The sequence below is a fragment of the Capricornis sumatraensis genome, chromosome 3 (genome assembly GCF_032405125.1).
Source record: "Capricornis sumatraensis isolate serow.1 chromosome 3, serow.2, whole genome shotgun sequence".
Lineage (NCBI taxonomy): Eukaryota > Metazoa > Chordata > Mammalia > Artiodactyla > Bovidae > Capricornis > Capricornis sumatraensis.
In genome coordinates, this window is record NC_091071.1 from 89,008,606 (window position 1) to 89,032,276 (window position 23,671).

Genomic DNA, 23,671 nt, shown 5'->3' on the forward strand with positions numbered 1-23,671 from the left:
AACCTGTCTATTTTATACATCTCAAGGGAAAGTCTATTTTTCAGTGTAAATGTTAACGTGTATTCTTGAACACATCAGTAGTGCTGACTCAGTAGCCCCCTCTTCAGATTGACTGTGTCGTTGCAATCCCCATTTGCAGAAAAAGTATCAGCAAGCTTGGGAAGATGTCAAGATGACCGGCTATGACCTGAGAGCAGACGCCATTGGGATCCAGCATGCCAAGGCTTCCAGGGACATTGCCAGTGATGTGAGCGCCCCTATTTGCTTGGCCTTAACAAACACTAATTCACAGACAGTCAGAGAGATAAAGCTGTACTAATCTTTAACATAATTCCCCAGGAATTATATTTAAGTAGAATGAAGGGCATTGTTACTAATGTCTTGCTTTAAAATTCCAAATTCAAGAACAGCTTTGATGACTGACTTCTCTGCTTCATATATTTAAGCACAGATTTGGATTTTCTTTTCAATATCTCATCAGTATCAGTTAATGTATAAACTCTTACAGAGATCCAGTGGGCACAAAGAATTCTATTGTTTCTTGAAGTGCAGCATGCCTAGGTGGTTCCTGGGATAATTGTATGTAGTGCATGGACTAGCATTTTTAAAACAGTTACATTTGTTTTAATGTGTGCTAGAAAAACACTGATTTTGCCCACTTAGATAGGATTATAAATTTTAAAATAAAAATTGTAAATAAGTTTAAACTTTAAGACATATCAAGAAATCAAGTTGACAAAGTAAAATATGAAGTACAAGTGGTATTGTCACAAAGTTTTATGGCGGAACATGTGAGAATGTTACACAATGTCTGAAGTCTGGGAAACAGTGGACAATCCTATGCTGGAGCACAGCCCAGAAGCACAGTTCTTGCCTTTGAGGTGTTCACAATGTTTTCATGAATATAGACGTAGAAGGCAAACCAAAATATCAAGTATAAAACTTGTAGTATGAATTTAAAGAAAAACAGGGCCCCCGAAAGGGTAATATGAGGGAGTTATTTGAGCAGGCTGTCCAGAAAAAGTTAGTCTGGAGACACAAATCTTCTTTCTTCTGTTCACATCCACCAGTATCTATACAAAACTGCTTACGAGAAACAGAAAGGTCATTACATTGGGTGTCGCAATGCCAAGGAAGACCCTAAACTGGTCTGGGCGGCCAATGTGTTGAAGATGCAGAATGACAGGCTGTACAAAAAGGCATACAATGACCACAAGGCCAAGATCACCATCCCGGGGGACATGGTGTCCATCAATGCTGCCAAAGAAGGCCAGGCGTTAGCAAGCGATGTGGACTATCGCCAGTACCTACACCAGTGGTCTTGCTTTCCTGACCAGAACGATGTGATCCAAGCCAGGAAAGCATATGACCTGCAGAGTGATGTAAGTTGCTGCTGTGGTGCCTGGGGGCGTGGGGGTGGTGACTGTTCCCCAGGAAGACAGCCTCCCACAGCCTTGCCCGGTCACTCCTTCCAATGTTCAGGAATGCTTTCCCTGCCTGAGCACTCCCCTGGGATATTTTACTAAGTTTGTTAATCACAAGCCTTACTTCTGGGCTTATTCCGAAAGTTTTCATCTTCATTGTTGGTGGTACTACGAGAGTTTTTCTATAGATTTTGTTAACGTATTCATTGTCTGACATCGTGTTTCTTCAGTTGAAGAATGACAGGGGCTGTCTTCCTTGACATTAATTTAAAAGATTAGCAGCATGCTCTAAGCTCACTCACTTACCTTTGTATTCTTCACAACATTATGTTTCATTAGTTTGCCCAAAATATTTTTAGATGTACTTATATTTTCTAACCATTCGATCTTTTGAAAATGATGAATTCTATCAGGATATTTGTTTCTTGTATAGAATGAATTCCTTCTTTTAATTATCTGAACTTCCCTTAAGCTTCAGGAGATATTTTAATATAATAGATGAATTTGTTATAGAAGAGTAAACCCATCATTTGAAATAATTGCCATTTGGTGAATTTAGTCCAGTTTCTAGATAAATGCAGTCTCTTCATTAACCTGAATCACATAAAGAATGCATATCAATCAAGTTCTTAAAGAATGATAAAGGGAAGCTTCAAAACCTATGTAGTCCTCTTCAAGAATCCTTCTAGATTTTGGGTATCTGTCATACTTCACACACTAAAACATATAACCTTCTTCACTAAGGTAGAAATTTCCCTGTGTTCCCTCTTACTCCTTATTTTAGCTTGATATTTGTATCCTATTAATATTAATGTACTATATCTGAAGAACATAATGGTTTTTTAATGAAATTCATAACTGGTGTTTCACATTAAGCAATTTTATCTGGTTAACCACTTACATGTTCCTGAGAAAACATGTGGAGATAGCCAAGAAAATGCAAATCCCAGTTCAAAAGGAAGTGTTGTCCTGAAAAAGAAAACCCAAGTGGGATTGAAACTGTGGAACTAGGGATTGAGTTCTTAATTATCCCTTTAAAAATATTTATTAAACCTGCCATGTACCACGTCTTGTGCTGAACACTGAAGGCACAATGGTGAATAAAGAAGAACAAGGCCAAGTTCCTGACTTAAGGAAGTTCCCGTTGATGATAAAGGAACAGATGTCAACTAATGAATATCAGCAAAAATGGGATGGCTGAAAAAGAGTGGTCATTGCACTATGAGAAAGTGAGGTGGGAAAAGCTTCTCTGGGGAAATGCTGACTTAGAGAGAAGAAAAGAGAATAGGAGTTGGTTGTGAGGAAAACGCAGTGAGGACATTCCTGCAGAATGACCAACATACACAAAGAGGGGTGTATGTAAAGTACAGACTGAAAGGCCAGTGTGGTCAGAACATGTGGGTCAAAGCCCGTGTCAGATGAGGCTGGAAGAATGAGGAGGGACTGATGCTAGACCATCAGCACAGCCTAGTTTATGTTAAGATGTGGATCTTTATCCTGAGACCAGTGGGAAGTCATAGGTTTGGAGGATGTTGTGACATCAGATTTGAATGATGCATTTTGTAGAGACCATTCTGGCTTTTGTGTGGAGAACTTGTTGGAGAATCTATTGTTTTTTTCAAAGTCTGCATTGGCTAATGAGATGATGACCAAGATATTCAAAAATCTCCCACACATCCCCCAAGCAGGGCATCCCTTCTGCATCATTCTCTTTCTAGAATTTGTGTATGTGCATGAACACACAAACACACACACACACACACACACCAGAGAAGACAAGCAGGACAAGTGCTGCTGTGCATATGAAAAATTCTTTCTGTTAGCCCCATGGTCAGCTTAATTTTTGTTTCTGGAAGAGAAAATGTAACATGAAAAACTGCTTTCTTACTTCACCACAGATTAAAAAACAAAACAAAAACCTGCGTCTCCTGACTTTGTTTCCTTTCCCAGGCCATCTACAAGGCTGACTTGGAGTGGCTACGTGGCATCGGCTGGATGCCTGAAGGATCTCCGGAAGTACTGAGAGTCAAGAATGCCCAGCATATCTTCCGAGACAGTGTCTATCGGACACCTGTGGTGAAACTCAAGTACACAAGTATTGTTGACACACCTGAAGTTGTCCTTGCTAAATCAAATGCTGAAAATATTAGCATTGTGAGTCACATTTTTGTTCTGTATTAAAATTCATGTTATGAAAGGAATGCTAAATAATTAATCTGGTAATCCATTTGTAAGATAACAATACTGATGATAGCAAAGATTTTAGTGATGTTGACACGGTTGTTTTGTTACTGCTTACTAATTTTAAACAAAAACTCAAAGTACACATGAAAGGTAGTAATACAGATTTCATAACAAATTTGAGTAATTTATGCAAAAGGATTCTGGAAATTTTTAATATGAAAAGATTTCGGACCAGAAAAATCAAAAGTGGTACACTGCAACTAGCAAAATTACAAACTGGGATGTAATTTTGTTATTGGTTCTTTCCACAGCCAAAGTACAGAGAAGTTTGGGACAAGGATAAAACTTCAGTCCACATAATGCCAGATACTCCAGAAATTAAACTTGCTAGAACCAATGCTCTTCACGTGAGCAATGTAAGTACTGCAACAGACTCCCCTTTTGTTTGGAAAGTCGCCCAATTGGTAGGAAGCTATCACTAGGGAACTCTTCCTAGTCAAGGAAGAGAAGATGGTGTGGGTAAGGAGGCCCTTGCCCAGGAGTGAGGAGAGAGGCAGATCCCTGGTTCTGAATCACTGGGTAAGGCCAGTTACTGTGAGGCGGTCTCAACATGAAAAATGAGAGAAGGGAACAAGGAGAAAGATGATGAAAGAGGAATGAAGAGACACAAACAAGAAAGGGGAGTGAATGACAGATTCAGATGAACATAAAATAATTAGAATTCATTTCACAATGGTATTTAAATTGATTTTAAAACCCAGATATATAGGGGATTCTTTTTATGAAATTATAAACCACTAAACTTGACTCCAGGAAAAGAATAAAAACATATTATAAGAAGTGAAGAGGGTTATTAAAGACCTCTCCTCACTCCTGTATGATGTCGGGGTCTCCCAGATGATTTTATAGGGCAATTCTTTCCAAACTTCAAGGAATAAATAACTGTAGAGCCTAATGAAAGAAGGAAAGCCTTCACCATTATCAAAACTTGTCCAAGTGCCTCAAATGAAAACTTTAGACCAATAATAATGAGGAAATCTTAAATGAAATATTAACAAATCAAATTTGATAGTATGTGAATATATGATACAAGTAACTAAGATTCATTCAGGAATGCCAAAAATATTTCATACTCAGAAAACAGATAATATGCTAGAACAAAAGAGAAAAATTGTATGCTCATTTTATTACATTTAAAAAGATGTATGACCAAATCAAATATCGATTCTTATTTTTTTAATAAAATCTTAGCATAATAAGAATAAATGAATGTTTTCTTGTCATAACTAAGAATAAATTTCAACTCAAAGACAAGGCTCATCAAGTAAGTAAGTTTCTCATTCAAGTCAGGAGTAAACAAAGGATGCCCACTAGTTCAGTTCAGCTCAGTCGTGTCCGACTCTTTGCAACCCCCATGGACTGCAGCACGCCAGGCCTCCCTGTCCATCACCAATTCCTGGAGTTTGCTCACACTCATGTCCATTGAGTCAGTGATGCCATCCAGCCATCTTATCCTCTGTCATCCCCTTCTTCTCCCACCTTCAATCTTTCCCAGCATCAAGGTCTTTTCCAATGAGTCAGTTCTTCACATCAGGTGGCCAAAGTATTGGAGTTTCAGCTTCAGCATCAGTCCTTCCAATGAATATTGAGGACTGATTTCCTTTAGAGTGGCTGGATCTCCTTGCAGTCCAAGGAACTCTCAAGAATCTCTTCCAACACCACAGTTCAAAAGCGTCAACTCTTCGGCTTTCTTTAAAGTTCAGTTTTGTTTATATTCCAACTCTCACATCCATACATGACTACAGGAAAAACCATAGCTTTGACTAGATGGACCTTTGTTGGAAAAGTAATGTCTCTGCTTTTTAATATGCTGTCTAGGTTGGTCATAACTTTTCTTTCAAGGAGCAAGCGTCTTTTTATTTCATGGCTACAGTCATCATCTGCAGTGATTTTGGAGCCCCCCAAAATAAAGTCTGTCACTGTTTCCACTGTTTCCCCATCTATTTGCTGTGAAGTGATGGGACCAGATGCCATGATCTTAGTGTTCTGAATGTTGAATTTTAAGCCAACTTTTTCACTCTCCTCTTTCACTTTCATCAAGAGGCTCATTACCATTTTTTAACATTTGCTGAAAGTAGCTTAGTGATAAGCTTCTCATTTATGCCAAAATAATGAATTAACAGTAAGGATAAGAGGGCTTCCCCTGGTGGCTCAATGGTAAAAAATCCACCTTCCAGTGCAGGAGACAGGTTAATTTCTGGTCCAGGAAGATCCCACATGCTGCAGAGCAACCAAGCCCACGTGCCACAACGACTGAGCCCAGGAACTGCAGCTACTGAAGCCCGTGTGCCCTAGGGTCTGTGTGCCACACGAGAGAAGGCACTGCCGTGAAAAGCAGATTACTCTGCAACAGAGTAGCCCCTGTTCGCCTCAACTAGAGAAGAGCCCGCACAGCAATGAAAAGCCAGCAATCCATAAAAAAAGAAAAAGAGTAAAGAGAAAAATATCAGAAAGAAAAAGGCAGAATTATCATCCTTTGCAGAATAAATCATTGTATGCCAGGGGAAAGGGAGAGATCATCTTACAACTCTGTTAGATAAAATGAAAGAATTCAGTTACATGGGTAGCTTCACAGTTTAAGAAAGTTCAAGAAAGGTAGTACCTTCATGAATCACAGAGATTTTTCTTTGTGTGGAACAGTATGACCTTAGAAGAAGGATACTGTCTTTCTTAACACAGTCCATGATCGCTCGGAACTTTTATCTTACAAAAAATAATAAATCTTTGTGAGAGGAGTCTTCCAAGGAAAGATTCCTCACCATGTGCCATACTGCACCACCAACTTTATTGTAATGAGCCTCTTAGGAGGTAAGTTTTTCCAAGGGCTGGGAAGAAAGCAAAATTTTGATGCTTCTTTTGGACTAGAATTGGTACAGTATATGGTACAGTATATGGTGCACTCACTCATCCAAGTGAGTGGATGGAGAGACAGCCAGCTCTTCACTGCATAGAATCAGCCTCTTCCTTCCAATCCATAGACATCTTTGGAAAAAGAATTCTGGAAAGTCTCATGTGCTATCTTTTGCATGATAACTTTCTCAGCTGGAAATACCAGAACGCTACCATTAATATCAGGCTTCCTAGGTGGCATTATTGGTTAAGAACCTCTCTGCCAAGACGTAAAGGGATGCGGGTTTGATTCCTGGGTCAGGAAGATCCCCTGGAGGAAGGCATGGCAATCCACTCCAGTGTTCCTGTCTGGAGAATCCCATGGACAGAGGAGCCTGATGGGCTACAGTCCATAGGGTCACACAGAGTTGAACACAACTGAAGCAACTTAGCACGCATGCACACACCATTAGCATCATGATATAAGCAAGACTAGTATTTGACGCCATGCCAAAAGTAAAGTTGTTAAATTTAGATACTAATGAGAATGGCTTCTGTTTTGGAAGGTATCAAACATCGTATTTGAATACTAAACAAAATATTTACTTTCTTTATACATAGTGTTGCCAGTACTGTAGTCTTGATAAATTCCCTATTTTAAGTAATTTTCAGCATTTAGAAAGCAGTTTTTTCAGAATATTTGTATATAATATTATGGGTAACCAAACAAATTCATGTTAAATTGATTCGTTTAAACTTGACACCAATCACATGGGTAAGACAGTGAGTGTTCTTTTGTTTTTAATCATATGAGAAAGTTCAGACTTAAAAAGATTAAAGAATTTGCCCACATTCTCACAGTTAGTAGGTGAAGAAATTAAGTCCTAAGTCCAGTTTTTTTAGTAGCTCAAATAAAAATTATATCTGACCACATAAAAAAAAAGTGTATCACATAAGAAAAAATAGTGTAATAATATATATAATAAAACAAATACAAAAAATTTAAAATAACATAATTACAAATTTCCATTAAATATTCTCTATTATAATACATTTAAATGTGGAAAACACTTTCTTTTGTATGAAAACAAGTCAAGCATTAAAATAGGCCCACTCAAACTTAATACAAAATCTTGAATGAAAATTCATATAAAACTTATCCATACTTACAAGGACAGATCCTATCTAAGCACTCATTTTTCAAAATGCAAAGGCCATGAAACTAATTGAAATTCACATCTCCTTTCTTCCTTGTTCAAGCTCTGAACAATGGTGATAGGTTTGATTTCTGAATTATACATTTAAATTACTACAATTTCTAACGTTGTTAATACAGAAGTTATCCACTTAAATGTGAACATATTTTTAGAAAGTTATCTGTAAATCAGCCACTATTTTCATTGACTTCTCTTTACAAACACAACAGCGCTACACTTAGAAAATGGCCCATTACCTCCAATCAGTGCTTCAGTAAAAAGATCTAACACTCCCAAACAATATGCATCAACAATTGTATTAGAAGTTCTGAAAAAAAAAAGCCGTGTAGAGAGGGAAAAACCCTGTTGTTTTTCAAATGTAAACTCTTCTTTTTCAAATGAAAAATCCTCTTGCTTTTCAGAATGTAGAAAGTTTATAATTCTGAAGGTTACAAAATTGAAATGAATTAAGTAGAATTATGAAGAAATTCAATAATAGCCCATTAATGTCTGAACTTAAACTGATCCCAGTGCTATCAATACAAGAAGCACCTAAACTCTTTTACATCAACCATAAACAACTATATTGAAATTATAATTCAAATTAAAAAAAAAAAAAAGCCTTGTCAAGTCCAGATCTTTAGATTCCAGACATGATTTTGTTCTCCAGTACGTTGGTCCATAATGATTCTTTGACCTATTCTCTTTTTGTAAACTGGTTCTAGGACTTCAAAACTGTACCCCTTTGTTATTAATTCCACTTGAACCCCTGTAGTCACTGATGAGTTTGAACCGGGAACAATACCTTGTTTTTCCTCCTCTTCAGAAACTTTACCGTGAAGGCTGGGATGAGATGAAGATGAGCTGTGACGTTCGGCTGGACGCCATCCCCATCCAGGCTGCCAAGGCCTCCAGGGAGATCGCCAGTGACGTGAGTGTGGCCTTGCTTACACCTCAGTTTTCCATGCAAACGCCCCAGGTGCATAGCGAGTTCGTGCTGCGATCCATCTGCTGTGTTTTTCTATCTCCAGTATAAATACAAGCTTGATCACGAGAAGCAGAAGGGACACTACGTGGGCACCCGCACAGCCAGGGATGACAACAAGATCCGCTGGGCCCTCATAGCTGGCAAGATTCAGAATGAAAGAGAATACCGGATGCACTGGGCCAAATGGAAGTCTAAGTTCCAGAGCCCCCCGGATATGCTCTCCATCGAGCATTCTAAAAATTCCCAGACTCTGGTCAGCGACATTGATTACCGCCATTACCTGCACCAATGGACGTGCATGCCTGACCAGAACGACGTGATTCAGGCCAGGAAAGCTTACGATCTGCAAAGCGATGTGAGTGGGCTGCATTTTAGCCTGAACTCTTTCATCATTTTCCCAGGACTCTCAGAAAGTTTATATCATTAAATCTTGCGTCATCACTTCCTGTCTTCATGTCAAGAATTTGGTTTTGGTTAGAATTTATAGTGTGGTATCAAAATCACCCGTACCATGAAAGATAAGGAGATAAGTGGTAGTTGAATATAGATCTTAATTGTATCACGTTAAAGACAACTACTCTGAAAGTATTACTTCTACAGAACTTAAGCAGCAACAGAGGTTTAAATTGTAAGTAAAATATTGGCAGTCCATGGACAGGATACAGGCATAGATATGCTGTTTTAGTTGACACAGTGTTTTTAAATTTTGAATTAAGTTTTAAAAGGTTTTAAAATCAGGGAATTTTGTATACAAATCTAGGATTTCCCATTTTGTTGGAAAAAAATTAGAAGATGCAGCTCCAGACATGAACTAGCCATTGGTAGTCATGACCTCGAGCTGAATTAAGGCTAAACCCCTTTAAATAGCAAACATGGCCCCCAATTTATTATGCTGCTGCATTGTTAATTTACTTAAGTTACTTGTCTGGTGCTTGAGTATGTCATCCTTAAATTGCATTTCTCCATCAGACCAATGAATAGAATAAATGTGACCGGGCTCACTGACTTCTTCCTGGTCTTATTTTCACAGGCTATTTACAAGGCTGACTTGGAATGGTTACGTGGGATTGGGTGGATGCCAGCTGATTCTGTTTCTGTCAATCATGCCAAGCATATGGGAGACATCTTCAATGAGGTATTCCAAGATCTTATCCTGACATTCAGCACATTTCCTAAGAGACTAAACAAAAATACACCAGCTAACATGCAGTCATTCCCTATCAACAATTACAATTTCAATTGCTGTCCTTTCCAAAATAATCTTGTACTGTCCCTGTCACATTGTGGGACCACACCCATAAGAATGCCCGTAAGACCACTCAGTGATGCTTGGAATTGTATAAATGGAAATTTTCTTCTGTCCTCAATGGCAATACCTGTGAGAGAAATTTGAAAATTGAAAAACACATATATACACACTGAGTACACGTAATGATATATTACATGATTTTGGGAGCTAAGCAAACCTGCTACCTTAAAATCTGTGGAAGGTATAAGATATCAACCCATTTGTTTAAAAATAAAATGCTAAGAAGAAAGCCATGTTGCCAAAAAGATGCCATTGAAATATGACATTCTATACTTCTAGTACAGACATACCCTTAAATGCAGCGTATCTTGCTCAGTCCCAGAGACAATGATTTTCTCAAAGAGATTTTCTTTCCCATAGAAAAAATATCGCACAAAAATAGAAACTCTCAACTTTACTCCTGTGGATGACAGAGTTGATTACGTGACAGCAAAACATAGTGGTGAAATCCTGAACGATGTAAGTACATGACTGTTGTTCTAAAATGGCTCAGTTAAATTTTTAAATAAAGATGATCTGTTAAAATTTTTTTTAAATAATAAAATTTCTGGGTTTGGAAGATGTCATTTCCAAAGCTTTTCTGCTTCCTTATACACTCATTGTACAATCACTGTCTGAGATACAGGTTGTAAATATTGAGACGACTGATGCTAGCAGTTGCTTGGACAACATTATGTGTTCTTAATATCAAAGAACTTACCAAGTTGCTTCTCATTTCTAGATTAAGTACCGAAAAGATTGGAATGACACAAAATCAAAGTACACTCTCACAGAAACACCTCAGCTGCACGCTGCCCAGGAGGCAGCCCGGATACTGGACCAGGTAAGGATTTTGCCTGGACGCCTGACACTTTCCGTGAGGATGGAGGACTTTCTGTGAGGATGGACATGTCTGTAGGAGACTGAGCCCTCGATTCCGACTCCTTGGTTTAACCCTTTGTCATGTCTCTGTCTTTTAGTATCTCTACAAGGAAAGCTGGGAGAAACAAAAAGCCACCGGTTACATTTTGCCCCCAGATGCTGTGCCGTTTGTTCATGCCCATCATTCTGGTGATGTTCAGAGTGAGGTAAGTTATTCTGATAGGAGTGCACCCTGCAAAGGCTGGCCATTGCCCTTACAGGGACCCAGTTACCCTAAGACATAGCATCATGGAGAGCTCCTTGCTGGCTGGCAGGCCTGGCCGGCCTTGGGGATGGCCAAAGTACCTGCTTCCTTCTTGTCCTTTTCCTGTGGGCTCTTGGCATTCTTCATATTTTTTTCTCTGCTTCTTCAAAAACTATTGTTTGAGGTCTTTATTTGTTTCTTCTATTCTCTGCTTCTCTAAAATCTCTAAGCCTTCAAATAAGATATTGCCAGAATTAGAAAGTAAGTGTATATTTTTCTATTTTAAATTGAAATTTCTTTCATCTCTATTTCAATTTTTTTCATATTTATTCTTGCGAGAGTAACAGAAATATCTGGGGGCCTGAGGTTGCCTGATGTTTCAAGCCCCCTCTGCCTTGTGTGTGTGTCTAAATTGATGGAATCTCTGTTCCTCTTCCCACCAGCTGAAATACAAAGCTGAACACGTCAAGCAGAAGGGTCATTATGTGGGTGTCCCGACGATGAGAGATGATCCTAAACTGGTTTGGTTCGAGCACGCAGGCCAGATTCAGAATGACAGACTTTACAAAGAGAACTATCATAAAACAAAGGCCAAAATCCATATACCTCCTGATATGGTGTCGGTGTTGGCAGCCAAGGAGGGACAGGCCCTTGCCAGTGACATTGATTACCGCACTTACCTGCACCAATGGATATGTCACCCTGACCAAAATGATGTTATTCAGGCAAGGAAGGCCTATGACCTACAGAGTGATGTAAGTGATTTTTGTCTCTTAATTATCCAGAGGCATATGGTTTACTCAGAATCATAAGCACTAACTTGGAGCCTCCAGTCTTTGAAACTCATAACCATAAATATTTAGTTTGCTCTCAGAAGGGAACTGAGGCTGGATATGAAGTAGAGAAAGGTTGGGAGCAGTAATGGATGGCTTTGCTTACTGACTGTGCATTTTCTGCATCATTCTCTTTCTAGAATTTGTGTATGTGCATGAACACACACACACACACACACACACACACACACACACACACACACACACACACACACACACACACACACACACCAGAGAAGACAAGCAGGACAAGTGCTGCTGTGCATATGAAAAATTCTTTCTGTTAGCCCCATGGTCAGCTTAATTTTTGTTTCTGGAAGAGAAAATGTAACATGAAAAACTGCTTTCTTACTTCACCACAGATTAAAAAACAAAACAAAAACCTGCGTCTCCTGACTTTGTTTCCTTTCCCAGGCCATCTACAAGGCTGACTTGGAGTGGCTACGTGGCATCGGCTGGATGCCTGAAGGATCTCCGGAAGTACTGAGAGTCAAGAATGCCCAGCATATCTTCCGAGACAGTGTCTATCGGACACCTGTGGTGAAACTCAAGTACACAAGTATTGTTGACACACCTGAAGTTGTCCTTGCTAAATCAAATGCTGAAAATATTAGCATTGTGAGTCACATTTTTGTTCTGTATTAAAATTCATGTTATGAAAGGAATGCTAAATAATTAATCTGGTAATCCATTTGTAAGATAATAATACTGATGATAGCAAAGATTTTAGTGATGTTGACACGGTTGTTTTGTTACTGCTTACTAATTTTAAACAAAAACTCAAAGTACACATGAAAGGTAGTAATACAGATTTCATAACAAATTTGAGTAATTTATGCAAAAGGATTCTGGAAATTTTTAATATGAAAAGATTTCGGACCAGAAAAATCAAAAGTGGTACACTGCAACTAGCAAAATTACAAACTGGGATGTAATTTTGTTATTGGTTCTTTCTACAGCCAAAGTACAGAGAAGTTTGGGACAAGGATAAAACTTCAGTCCACATAATGCCAGATACTCCAGAAATTAAACTTGCTAGAACCAATGCTCTTCACGTGAGCAATGTAAGTACTGCAACAGACTCCCCTTTTGTTTGGAAAGTCGCCCAATTGGTAGGAAGCTATCACTAGGGAACACTTCCTAGCCAAGGAAGAGAAGATGGTGTGGGTAAGGAGGCCCTTGCCCAGGAGTGAGGAGAGAGGCAGATCCCTGGTTCTGAATCACTGGGTAAGGCCAGTTACTGTGAGGCGGTCTCAACATGAAAAATGAGAGAAGGGAACAAGGAGAAAGATGATGAAAGAGGAATGAAGAGACACAAACAAGAAAGGGGAGTGAATGACAGATTCAGATGAACATAAAATAATTAGAATTCATTTCACAATGGTATTTAAATTGATTTTAAAACCCAGATATATAGGGGATTCTTTTTATGAAATTATAAACCACTAAACTTGACTCCAGGAAAAGAATAAAAACATATTATAAGAAGTGAAGAGGGTTATTAAAGACCTCTCCTCACTCCTGTATGATGTCGGGGTCTCCCAGATGATTTTATAGGGCAATTCTTTCCAAACTTCAAGGAATAAATAACTGTGGAGCCTAATGAAAGAAGGAAAGCCTTCACCATTATCAAAACTTGTCCAAGTGCCTCAGATGAAAACTTTAGACCAATAATAATGAGGAAATCTTAAATGAAATATTAACAAATCAAATTTGATAGTATGTGAATATATGATACAAGTAACTAAGATTCATTCAGGAATGCCAAAAATATTTCATACTCAGAAAACAGATAATATGCTAGAACAAAAGAGAAAAATTGTATGCTCATTTTATTACATTTAAAAAGATGTATGACCAAATCAAATATCGATTCTTATTTTTTTAATAAAATCTTAGCATAATAAGAATAAATGAATGTTTTCTTGTCATAACTAAGAATAAATTTCAACTCAAAGACAAGGCTCATCAAGTAAGTAAGTTTCTCATTCAAGTCAGGAGTAAACAAAGGATGCCCACTAGTTCAGTTCAGCTCAGTCGTGTCCGACTCTTTGCAACCCCCATGGACTGCAGCACGCCAGGCCTCCCTGTCCATCACCAATTCCTGGAGTTTGCTCACACTCATGTCCATTGAGTCAGTGATGCCATCCAGCCATCTTATCCTCTGTCATCCCCTTCTTCTCCCACCTTCAATCTTTCCCAGCATCAAGGTCTTTTCCAATGAGTCAGTTCTTCACATCAGGTGGCCAAAGTATTGGAGTTTCAGCTTCAGCATCAGTCCTTCCAATGAATATTGAGGACTGATTTCCTTTAGAGTGGCTGGATCTCCTTGCAGTCCAAGGAACTCTCAAGAATCTCTTCCAACACCACAGTTCAAAAGCGTCAATTCTTTGGCTTTCTTTATAGTTCAGTTTTGTTTATATTCCAACTCTCACATCCATACATGACTACTGGAAAAACCATAGCTTTGACTAGATGGACCTTTGTTGGAAAAGTAATGTCTCTGCTTTTTAATATGCTGTCTAGGTTGGTCATAACTTTTCTTTCAAGGAGCAAGCGTCTTTTTATTTCATGGCTACAGTCATCATCTGCAGTGATTTTGGAGCCCCCCAAAATAAAGTCTGTCACTGTTTCCACTGTTTCCCCATCTATTTGCTGTGAAGTGATGGGACCAGATGCCATGATCTTAGTGTTCTGAATGCTGAATTTTAAGCCAACTTTTTCACTCTCCTCTTTCACTTTCATCAAGAGGCTCATTACCATTTTTTAACATTTGCTGAAAGTAGCTTAGTGATAAGCTTCTCATTTATGCCAAAATAATGAATTAACAGTAAGGATAAGAGGGCTTCCCCTGGTGGCTCAATGGTAAAAAATCCACCTTCCAGTGCAGGAGACAGGTTAATTCCTGGTCCAGGAAGATCCCACATGCTGCAGAGCAACCAAGCCCACGTGCCACAACGACTGAGCCCAGGAACTGCAGCTACTGAAGCCCGTGTGCCCTAGGGTCTGTGCGCCACACGAGAGAAGGAACTGCCATGAAAAGCAGATTACTCTGCAACAGAGTAGCCCCTGTTCGCCTCAACTAGAGAAGAGCCCGCACAGCAATGAAAAGCCAGCAATCCATAAAAAAAGAAAAAGAGTAAAGAGAAAAATATCAGAAAGAAAAAGGCAGAATTATCATCCTTTGCAGAATAAATCATTGTATGCCAGGGGAAAGGGAGAGATCATCTTACAACTCTGTTAGATAAAATGAAAGAATTCAGTTACATGGGTAGCTTCACAGTTTAAGAAAGTTCAAGAAAGGTAGTACCTTCATGAATCACAGAGATTTTTCTTTGTGTGGAACAGTATGACCTTAGAAGAAGGATACTGTCTTTCTTAACACAGTCCATGATCGCTCGGAACCTTTTATCTTACAAAAAATAATAAATCTTTGTGAGAGGAGTCTTCCAAGGAAAGATTCCTCACCATGTGCCATACTGCACCACCAACTTTATTGTAATGAGCCTCTTAGGAGGTAAGTTTTTCCAAGGGCTGGGAAGAAAGCAAAATTTTGATGCTGCTTTTGGACTAGAATTGGTACAGTATATGGTACAGTATATGGTGCACTCACTCATCCAAGTGAGTGGATGGAGAGACAGCCAGCTCTTCACTGCATAGAATCAGCCTCTTCCTTCCAATCCATAGACATCTTTGGAAAAAGAATTCTGGAAAGTCTCATGTGCTATCTTTTGCATGATAACTTTCTCAGCTGGAAATACCAGATCGCTACCATTAATATCAGGCTTCCTAGGTGGCATTATTGGTTAAGAACCTCTCTGCCAAGACGTAAAGGGATGCGGGTTTGATTCCTGGGTCAGGAAGATCCCCTGGAGGAAGGCATGGCAATCCACTCAGTGTTCCTGTCTGGAGAATCCCATGGACAGAGGAGCCTGATGGGCTACAGTCCATAGGGTCGCACAGAGTTGAACACAACTGAAGCAACTTAGCACGCATGCACACACCATTAGCATCATGATATAAGCAAGACTAGTATTTGACACTATGCCAAAAGTAAAGTTGTTAAATTTAGATACTAATGAGAATGGCTTCTGTTTTGGAAGGTATCAAACATCGTATTTGAATACTAAACAAAATATTTACTTTCTTTATACATAGTGTTGCCAGTACTGTAGTCTTGATAAATTCCCTATTTTAAGTAATTTTCAGCATTTAGAAAGCAGTTTTTTCAGAATATTTGTATATAATATTATGGGTAACCAAACAAATTCATGTTAAATTGATTCGTTTAAACTTGACACCAATCACATGGGTAAGACAGTGAGTGTTCTTTTGTTTTTAATCATATGAGAAAGTTCAGACTTAAAAAGATTAAAGAATTTGCCCACATTCTCACAGTTAGTAGGTGAAGAAATTAAGTCCTAAGTCCAGTTTTTTTAGTAGCTCAAATAAAAATTATATCTGACCACATAAAAAAAAGTGTATCACATAAGAAAAAATAGTGTAATAATATATGTAATAAAACAAATACAAAAAATTTAAAATAACATAATTACAAATTTCCATTAAATATTCTCTATTATAATACATTTAAATGTGGAAAACACTTTCTTTTGTATGAAAACAAGTCAAGCATTAAAATAGGCCCACTCAAACTTAATACAAAAACTTGAATGAAAATTCATATAAAACTTATCCATACTTACAAGGACAGATCCTATCTAAGCACTCATTTTTCAAAATGCAAAGGCCATGAAACTAATTGAAATTCACATCTCCTTTCTTCCTTGTTCAAGCTCTGAACAATGGTGATAGGTTTGATTTCTGAATTATACATTTAAATTACTACAATTTCTAACGTTGTTAATACAGAAGTTATCCACTTAAATGTGAACATATTTTTAGAAAGTTATCTGTAAATCAGCCACTATTTTCATTGACTTCTCTTTACAAACACAACAGCGCTACACTTAGAAAATGGCCCATTACCTCCAATCAGTGCTTCAGTAAAAAGATCTAACACTCCCAAACAATATGCATCAACAATTGTATTAGAAGTTCTGAAAAAAAAAAGCCATGTAGAGAGGGAAAAACCCTGTTGTTTTTCAAATGTAAACTCTTCTTTTTCAAATGAAAAATCCTCTTGCTTTTCAGAATGTAGAAAGTTTATAATTCTGAAGGTTACAAAATTGAAATGAATTAAGTAGAATTATGAAGAAATTCAATAATAGCCCATTAATGTCTGAACTTAAACTGATCCCAGTGCTATCAATACAAGAAGCACCTAAACTCTTTTACATCAACCATAAACAACTATATTGAAATTATAATTCAAATTAAAAAAAAAAAAGCCTTGTCAGTCCAGATCTTTAGATTCCAGACATGATTTTGTTCTCCAGTACGTTGGTCCATAATGATTCTTTGACCTATTCTCTTTTTGTAAACTGGTTCTAGGACTTCAAAACTGTACCCCTTTGTTATTAATTCCACTTGAACCCCTGTAGTCACTGATGAGTTTGAACCGGGAACAATACCTTGTTTTTCCTCCTCTTCAGAAACTTTACCGTGAAGGCTGGGATGAGATGAAGATGAGCTGTGACGTTCGGCTGGACGCCATCCCCATCCAGGCTGCCAAGGCCTCCAGGGAGATCGCCAGTGACGTGAGTGTGGCCTTGCTTACACCTCAGTTTTCCATGCAGACGCCCCTGGTGCATAGCGAGTTCGTGCTGCGATCCATCTGCTGTGTTTTTCTATCTCCAGTATAAATACAAGCTTGATCACGAGAAGCAGAAGGGACACTACGTGGGCACCCGCACAGCCAGGGATGACAACAAGATCCGCTGGGCCCTCATAGCTGGCAAGATTCAGAATGAAAGAGAATACCGGATGCACTGGGCCAAATGGAAGTCTAAGTTCCAGAGCCCCCCGGATATGCTCTCCATCGAGCATTCTAAAAATTCCCAGACTCTGGTCAGCGACATTGATTACCGCCATTACCTGCACCAATGGACGTGCATGCCTGACCAGAACGACGTGATTCAGGCCAGGAAAGCTTACGATCTGCAAAGCGATGTGAGTGGGCTGCATTTTAGCGTGAACTCTTTCATCATTTTCCCAGGACTCTCAGAAAGTTTATATCATTAAATCTTGCGTCATCACTTCATGTCTTCATGTCAAGAATTTGGTTTTGGTTAGAATTTATAGTGTGGTATCAAAATCACCCGTACCATGAGAGATAAGGAGATAAGTGGTAGTTGAATATAGATCTTAATTGTATCACGTTAAAGACAACTACTCTGAAAGTATTACTTCTACAGAACTTAAGCAGCAACAGAGGTTTAAATTGTAAGTAAAATATTGGCAGTCCATGGACAGGATACAGGCATAGATATGCTGTTTTAGTTGACACAGTGTTTTTAAATTTTGAATTAAGTTTTAAAAGGTTTTAAAATCAGGGAATTTTGTATACAAATCTAGGATTTCCCATTTTGTTGGAAAAAAATTAGAAGATGCAGCTCCAGACATGAACTAGCCATTGGTAGTCATGACCTCGAGCTGAATTAAGGCTAAATCCCTTTAAATAGCAAACATGGCCCCCAATTTATTATGCTGCTGCATTGTTAATTTACTTAAGTTACTTGTCTGGTGCTTGAGTATGTCATCCTTAAATTGCATTTCTCCATCAGACCAATGAATAGAATAAATGTGACCGGGCTCACTGACTTCTTCCTGGTCTTATTTTCACAGGCTATTTACAAGGCTGACTTGGAATGGTTACGTGGGATTGGGTGGATGCCAGCTGATTCTGTTTCTGTCAATCATGCCAAGCATATGGGAGACATCTTCAATGAGGTATTCCAAGATCTTATCCTGACATTCAGCACATTTCCTAAGAGACTAAACAAAAATACACCAGCTAACATGCAGTCATTCCCTATCAACAATTACAATTTCAATTGCTGTCCTTTCCAAAATAATCTTGTACTGTCCCTGTCACATTGTGGGACCACACCCATAAGAATGCCCGTAAGACCACTCAGTGATGCTTGGAATTGTATAAATGGAAATTTTCTTCTGTCCTCAATGGCAATACATGTGAGAGAAATTTGAAAATTGAAAAACACATATATACACACTGAGTACACGTAATGATATATTACATGATTTTGGGAGCTAAGCAAACCTGCTACCTTAAAACCTGTGGAAGGTATAAGATGTCAACCCATTTGTTTAAAAATAAAATGCTAAGAAGAAAGCCATGTTGCCAAAAAGATGCCATTGAAATATGACATTCTATACTTCTAGTACAGACATACCCTTAAATGCAGCGTATCTTGCTCAGTCCCAGAGACAATGATTTTCTCAAAGAGATTTTCTTTCCCATAGAAAAAATATCGCACAAAAATAGAAACTCTCAACTTTACTCCTGTGGATGACAGAGTTGATTACGTGACAGCAAAACATAGTGGTGAAATCCTGAACGATGTAAGTACATGACTGTTGTTCTAAAATGGCTCAGTTAAATTTTTAAATAAAGATGATCTGTTAAAATTTTTTTTAAATAATAAAATTTCTGGGTTTGGAAGATGTCATTTCCAAAGCTTTTCTGCTTCCTTATACACTCATTGTACAATCACTGTCTGAGATACAGGTTGTAAATATTGAGACGACTGATGCTAGCAGTTGCTTGGACAACATTATGTGTTCTTAATACCAAGGAACTTACCAAGTTGCTTCTCACTTCTAGATTAAGTACCGAAAAGATTGGAATGACACAAAATCAAAGTACACTCTCACAGAAACACCTCAGCTGCACACTGCCCAGGAGGCAGCCCGGATACTGGACCAGGTAAGGATTTTGCCTGGACGCCTGACACTTTCCGTGAGGATGGAGGACTTTCTGTGAGGATGGACATGTCTGTAGGAGACTGAGCCCTCGATTCCGACTCCTTGGTTTAACCCTTTGTCATGTCTCTGTCTTTTAGTATCTCTACAAGGAAAGCTGGGAGAAACAAAAAGCCACCGGTTACATTTTGCCCCCAGATGCTGTGCCGTTTGTTCATGCCCATCATTCTGGTGATGTTCAGAGTGAGGTAAGTTATTCTGATAGGAGTGCACCCTGCAAAGGCTGGCCATTGCCCTTACAGGGACCCAGTTACCCTAAGACATAGCATCATGGAGAGCTCCTTGCTGGCTGGCAGGCCTGGCCGGCCTTGGGGATGGCCAAAGTACCTGCTTCCTTCTTGTCCTTTTCCTGTGGGCTCTTGGCATTCTTCATATTTTTTTTCTCTGCTTCTTCAAAAACTATTGTTTGAGGTCTTTATTTGTTTCTTCTGTTCTCTGCTTCCCTAAAATCTCTAAGCCTTCAAATAAGATATTGCCAGAATTAGAAAGTAAGTGTATATTTTTCTATTTTAAATTGAAATTTCTTTCATCTCTATTTCAATTTTTTTCATATTTATTCTTGCGAGAGTAACAGAAATATCTGGGGGCCTGAGGTTGCCTGATGTTTCAAGCCCCCTCTGCCTTGTGTGTGTGTCTAAATTGATGGAATCTCTGTTCCTCTTCCCACCAGCTGAAATACAAAGCTGAACACGTCAAGCAGAAGGGTCATTATGTGGGTGTCCCGACGATGAGAGATGATCCTAAACTGGTTTGGTTCGAGCACGCAGGCCAGATTCAGAATGACAGACTTTACAAAGAGAACTATCATAAAACAAAGGCCAAAATCCATATACCTCCTGATATGGTGTCGGTGTTGGCAGCCAAGGAGGGACAGGCCCTTGCCAGTGACATTGATTACCGCACTTACCTGCACCAATGGATATGTCACCCTGACCAAAATGATGTCATTCAGGCAAGGAAGGCCTATGACCTACAGAGTGATGTAAGTGATTTTTGTCTCTTAATTATCCAGAGGCATATGGTCTACTCAGAATCATAAGCACTAACTTGGAGCCTCCAGTCTTTGAAACTCATAACCATAAATATTTAGTTTGCTCTCAGAAGGGAACTGAGGCTGGATATGAAGTAGAGAAAGGTTGGGAGCAGTAATGGATGGCTTTGCTTACTGACTGTGCATTTCTGAATAACATTCAAAGTCAAGTTTTAAAAAATTGTTTCTGTACCATCTCTATCATCAACAGTTCTTCACATGTGGATGGAAAATTGTCAACTGACTTAAAATAATCATTGGCTTGGACGGGAGTTGACATTGATTTGGGATTTCAATAATATTACATGATAGTGTAGTCAAGACCTGGGAATGCCTCCTTCTTGCTTTGCCAAGCATCTCCTTCCTCAAGGCTTTCACGAAGGAATTGCTCGCAAGGAATCAAAGCAAAAGGGACAAAATGTACTGATGAGCTGCAGAAGGGCCAGAAGCCCTTATACAGAAGTTGGCAAAGTTGGGATAAAGAATATATCTCAGGTCACCTCCCCCTGACACCTGAATCAAGATCTCTACCTGCCACCAGTAGTCTGTGGAAAACAGAAACTCAATGCATCAGTGTGATGCTCAGGAGTGCCGAGAAGCTAAGCCTACCTGGGTCTTCTCATTATTAACAAAATAGGATGTCAGATTCTGCCTGCAGCATAGGTACTAAACTTGAACATCCCATCTCACTGGTGGCTGCAGCAGGATAACCTCTGTGGAACTTTAATCAGATTAGCAACTCCTCTTTATGTGGTGTGCGGTGGCCTGAGAGAATCCAGGAAGTGGGGGCGAGGATAAAGATAGACAGGGAGGGGTGGCCCCTAACCCTACAAGACACGAACATTTACTTGTGTGACTTCCTTTGTTTAGTCTGAATACCCCACAGATTTCTATATAACTATATATATCAAGTCCATCTAAAACTATAACTTCGTTGGCAAAACCTTGTCTTATGCTCACAGGTGAAAACGGTTCCCTACCCTTAACTCCCACAGCATCTAAGTGGCCTTGCTCTCGCAGCACCTCCCACTGTGAGATAACTTTTCTCTACACTTCAGAGACTTTATACTCATCTCTCAAATCACCTTGCATAGTTCCTCATTCATATTAACAGCCATGAGAAATATTGCTCAGGTGTACAGATGAAATCACGTTTGAATCAATGAGGCATAGCCACTAGAGAGAAAGCCTTAAAAACCTTCTGAGATAGTTGTTTCTAATCTGCCTGATATCGTGTGCCCGAGTTACATACACCCGCATTGTGTCTCCCTTTCTGCTCTCAGAATATCTACAAAGCTGACTTGGAGTGGCTCCGAGGCATTGGTTGGATGCCCCTGGATTCTGTGGACCATGTGAGGGTTACCAGGAACCAGGAAATGGTGAATCAGGTATGCAGAGCCTTTTTTTCCTATATAAAGCCTGGCCTCTTTACCTACCATGTGGGGATAGGTACCCTGTAGGGGACCACCTATCTCAATTGTCTCTATTCCTTTGCAGATAAAATATAAGAAAGATGCTCTTGCCAACTATCCTAACTTTACAAGTGTGGTGGATCCTCCAGAGATTGTTCTCGCCAAGATTAACGCAGTCAATCAAAGCGATGTAAGTATTCTTTGTGTATAATAAGGTATATAAACTGAGAGCTTAACTGTCTGTCATTGAACAGACTTTCTTTAACACCAGATAATGGTTTGTAAGAAAATGGGGAGTAAATTATAAGAAAATCTTCAGGGGAGAATGTCTTGAAAGTCACTAGTAGGAAATGTACTGTGCCCCTTTTAGATAATATCTAAATTATTATCCCAAACATTCCATTGTGTTAATTATAATATAAATTATATAGTGAAATTTAACCCATTGATTAATCTCTAAATGTAACTATTTTTTGCTAGGTAGATCTTGTGAAACTTTATATATTTAGAATAATCAAAGGTTCTCTTTTGTTTTCTCTCCTCAGGTAAAATATAAAGAAACATTTAATAAATTAATAAAGGGCAAGTATATCTTTTCTCCAGATACACCATATATCACCCACTCCAAAGACATGGAAAAACTCTATAGTACTGTAAGTTCTATTTTAAGTGATGTACAACTCAGTTCTGAATCTTAAGCTTTTGTTAGTATGCATGCTCTTGGCTGACTTTATGAACAGCTGAACTTATAAGGAGATCTATTATTTTGTTGTATTTATTCTTATTTCATAGTGTATTATTTAGAGCAAGTAGTATTTATTCAGCTAGTATTGTTTGCGGAGAAGGCAATGGCACCTCACTCCAGTACTCTTGCCTAGAAAATCCCATGGATGGAGAAGCCTGGTAGGCTGCAGTCCATGGGGTCGCTAAGAGTCAGGCACGACTGAGTGACTTCACTTTGACTTTTCACTTTCATGCATTGGAGAAGGAAATGGCAACCCACTCCAGTGTTCTTGCCCGGAGAATCCCAGGGACGGGGAAGCCTGATGGGCTGCTGTCTATGGAGTCACACAGAGTCGAACACGACTGAAGTGACTTTGCAGCAGCAGCAGCAGCAGTATTGTTTGAAGCCCTGTGATGTGCCAGGCACTGAGGGAGACACTGAGGAGCTAAAGATCAATAAGATAAGACTTTCAGGAGCATCTGCAAGTGAGGGAGATGATGTACAAATAAGAAGGTGGATGAACCTAGAGCCTATTATACAGGGTGAAGTAAGTCAGAAAGAGAAAAACAAATATTGTACATTAATGCATAATATGGAATTGTGAAAGGTGATACTTATAAACCTACTTGCAGGGCAGCCATGGAGACACAGACATAGAGAACAGGCCTGTGG

General features: G+C 39.0%; 1 protein-coding gene across 1 annotated transcript in view; it reads left to right on the forward strand.

The window, feature by feature from the left end:
• The window catches only part of NEB (nebulin), a 211,255-nt gene that overhangs the window by 116,516 nt on the left and 71,068 nt on the right, over positions 1-23,671 (forward strand). Inside the window, exons 76-87 of the mRNA XM_068968129.1 lie at positions 3,375-3,578; positions 3,920-4,024; positions 8,520-8,624; positions 8,725-9,036; positions 9,712-9,816; positions 10,351-10,449; positions 19,676-19,777; positions 19,914-20,021; positions 20,504-20,815; positions 22,147-22,251; positions 22,361-22,465; positions 22,821-22,928. Of these exons, the coding sequence (XP_068824230.1) occupies positions 3,375-3,578; positions 3,920-4,024; positions 8,520-8,624; positions 8,725-9,036; positions 9,712-9,816; positions 10,351-10,449; positions 19,676-19,777; positions 19,914-20,021; positions 20,504-20,815; positions 22,147-22,251; positions 22,361-22,465; positions 22,821-22,928 (1,770 nt within the window). The remainder of the gene's footprint in view (positions 1-3,374; positions 3,579-3,919; positions 4,025-8,519; positions 8,625-8,724; positions 9,037-9,711; positions 9,817-10,350; positions 10,450-19,675; positions 19,778-19,913; positions 20,022-20,503; positions 20,816-22,146; positions 22,252-22,360; positions 22,466-22,820; positions 22,929-23,671) is intronic.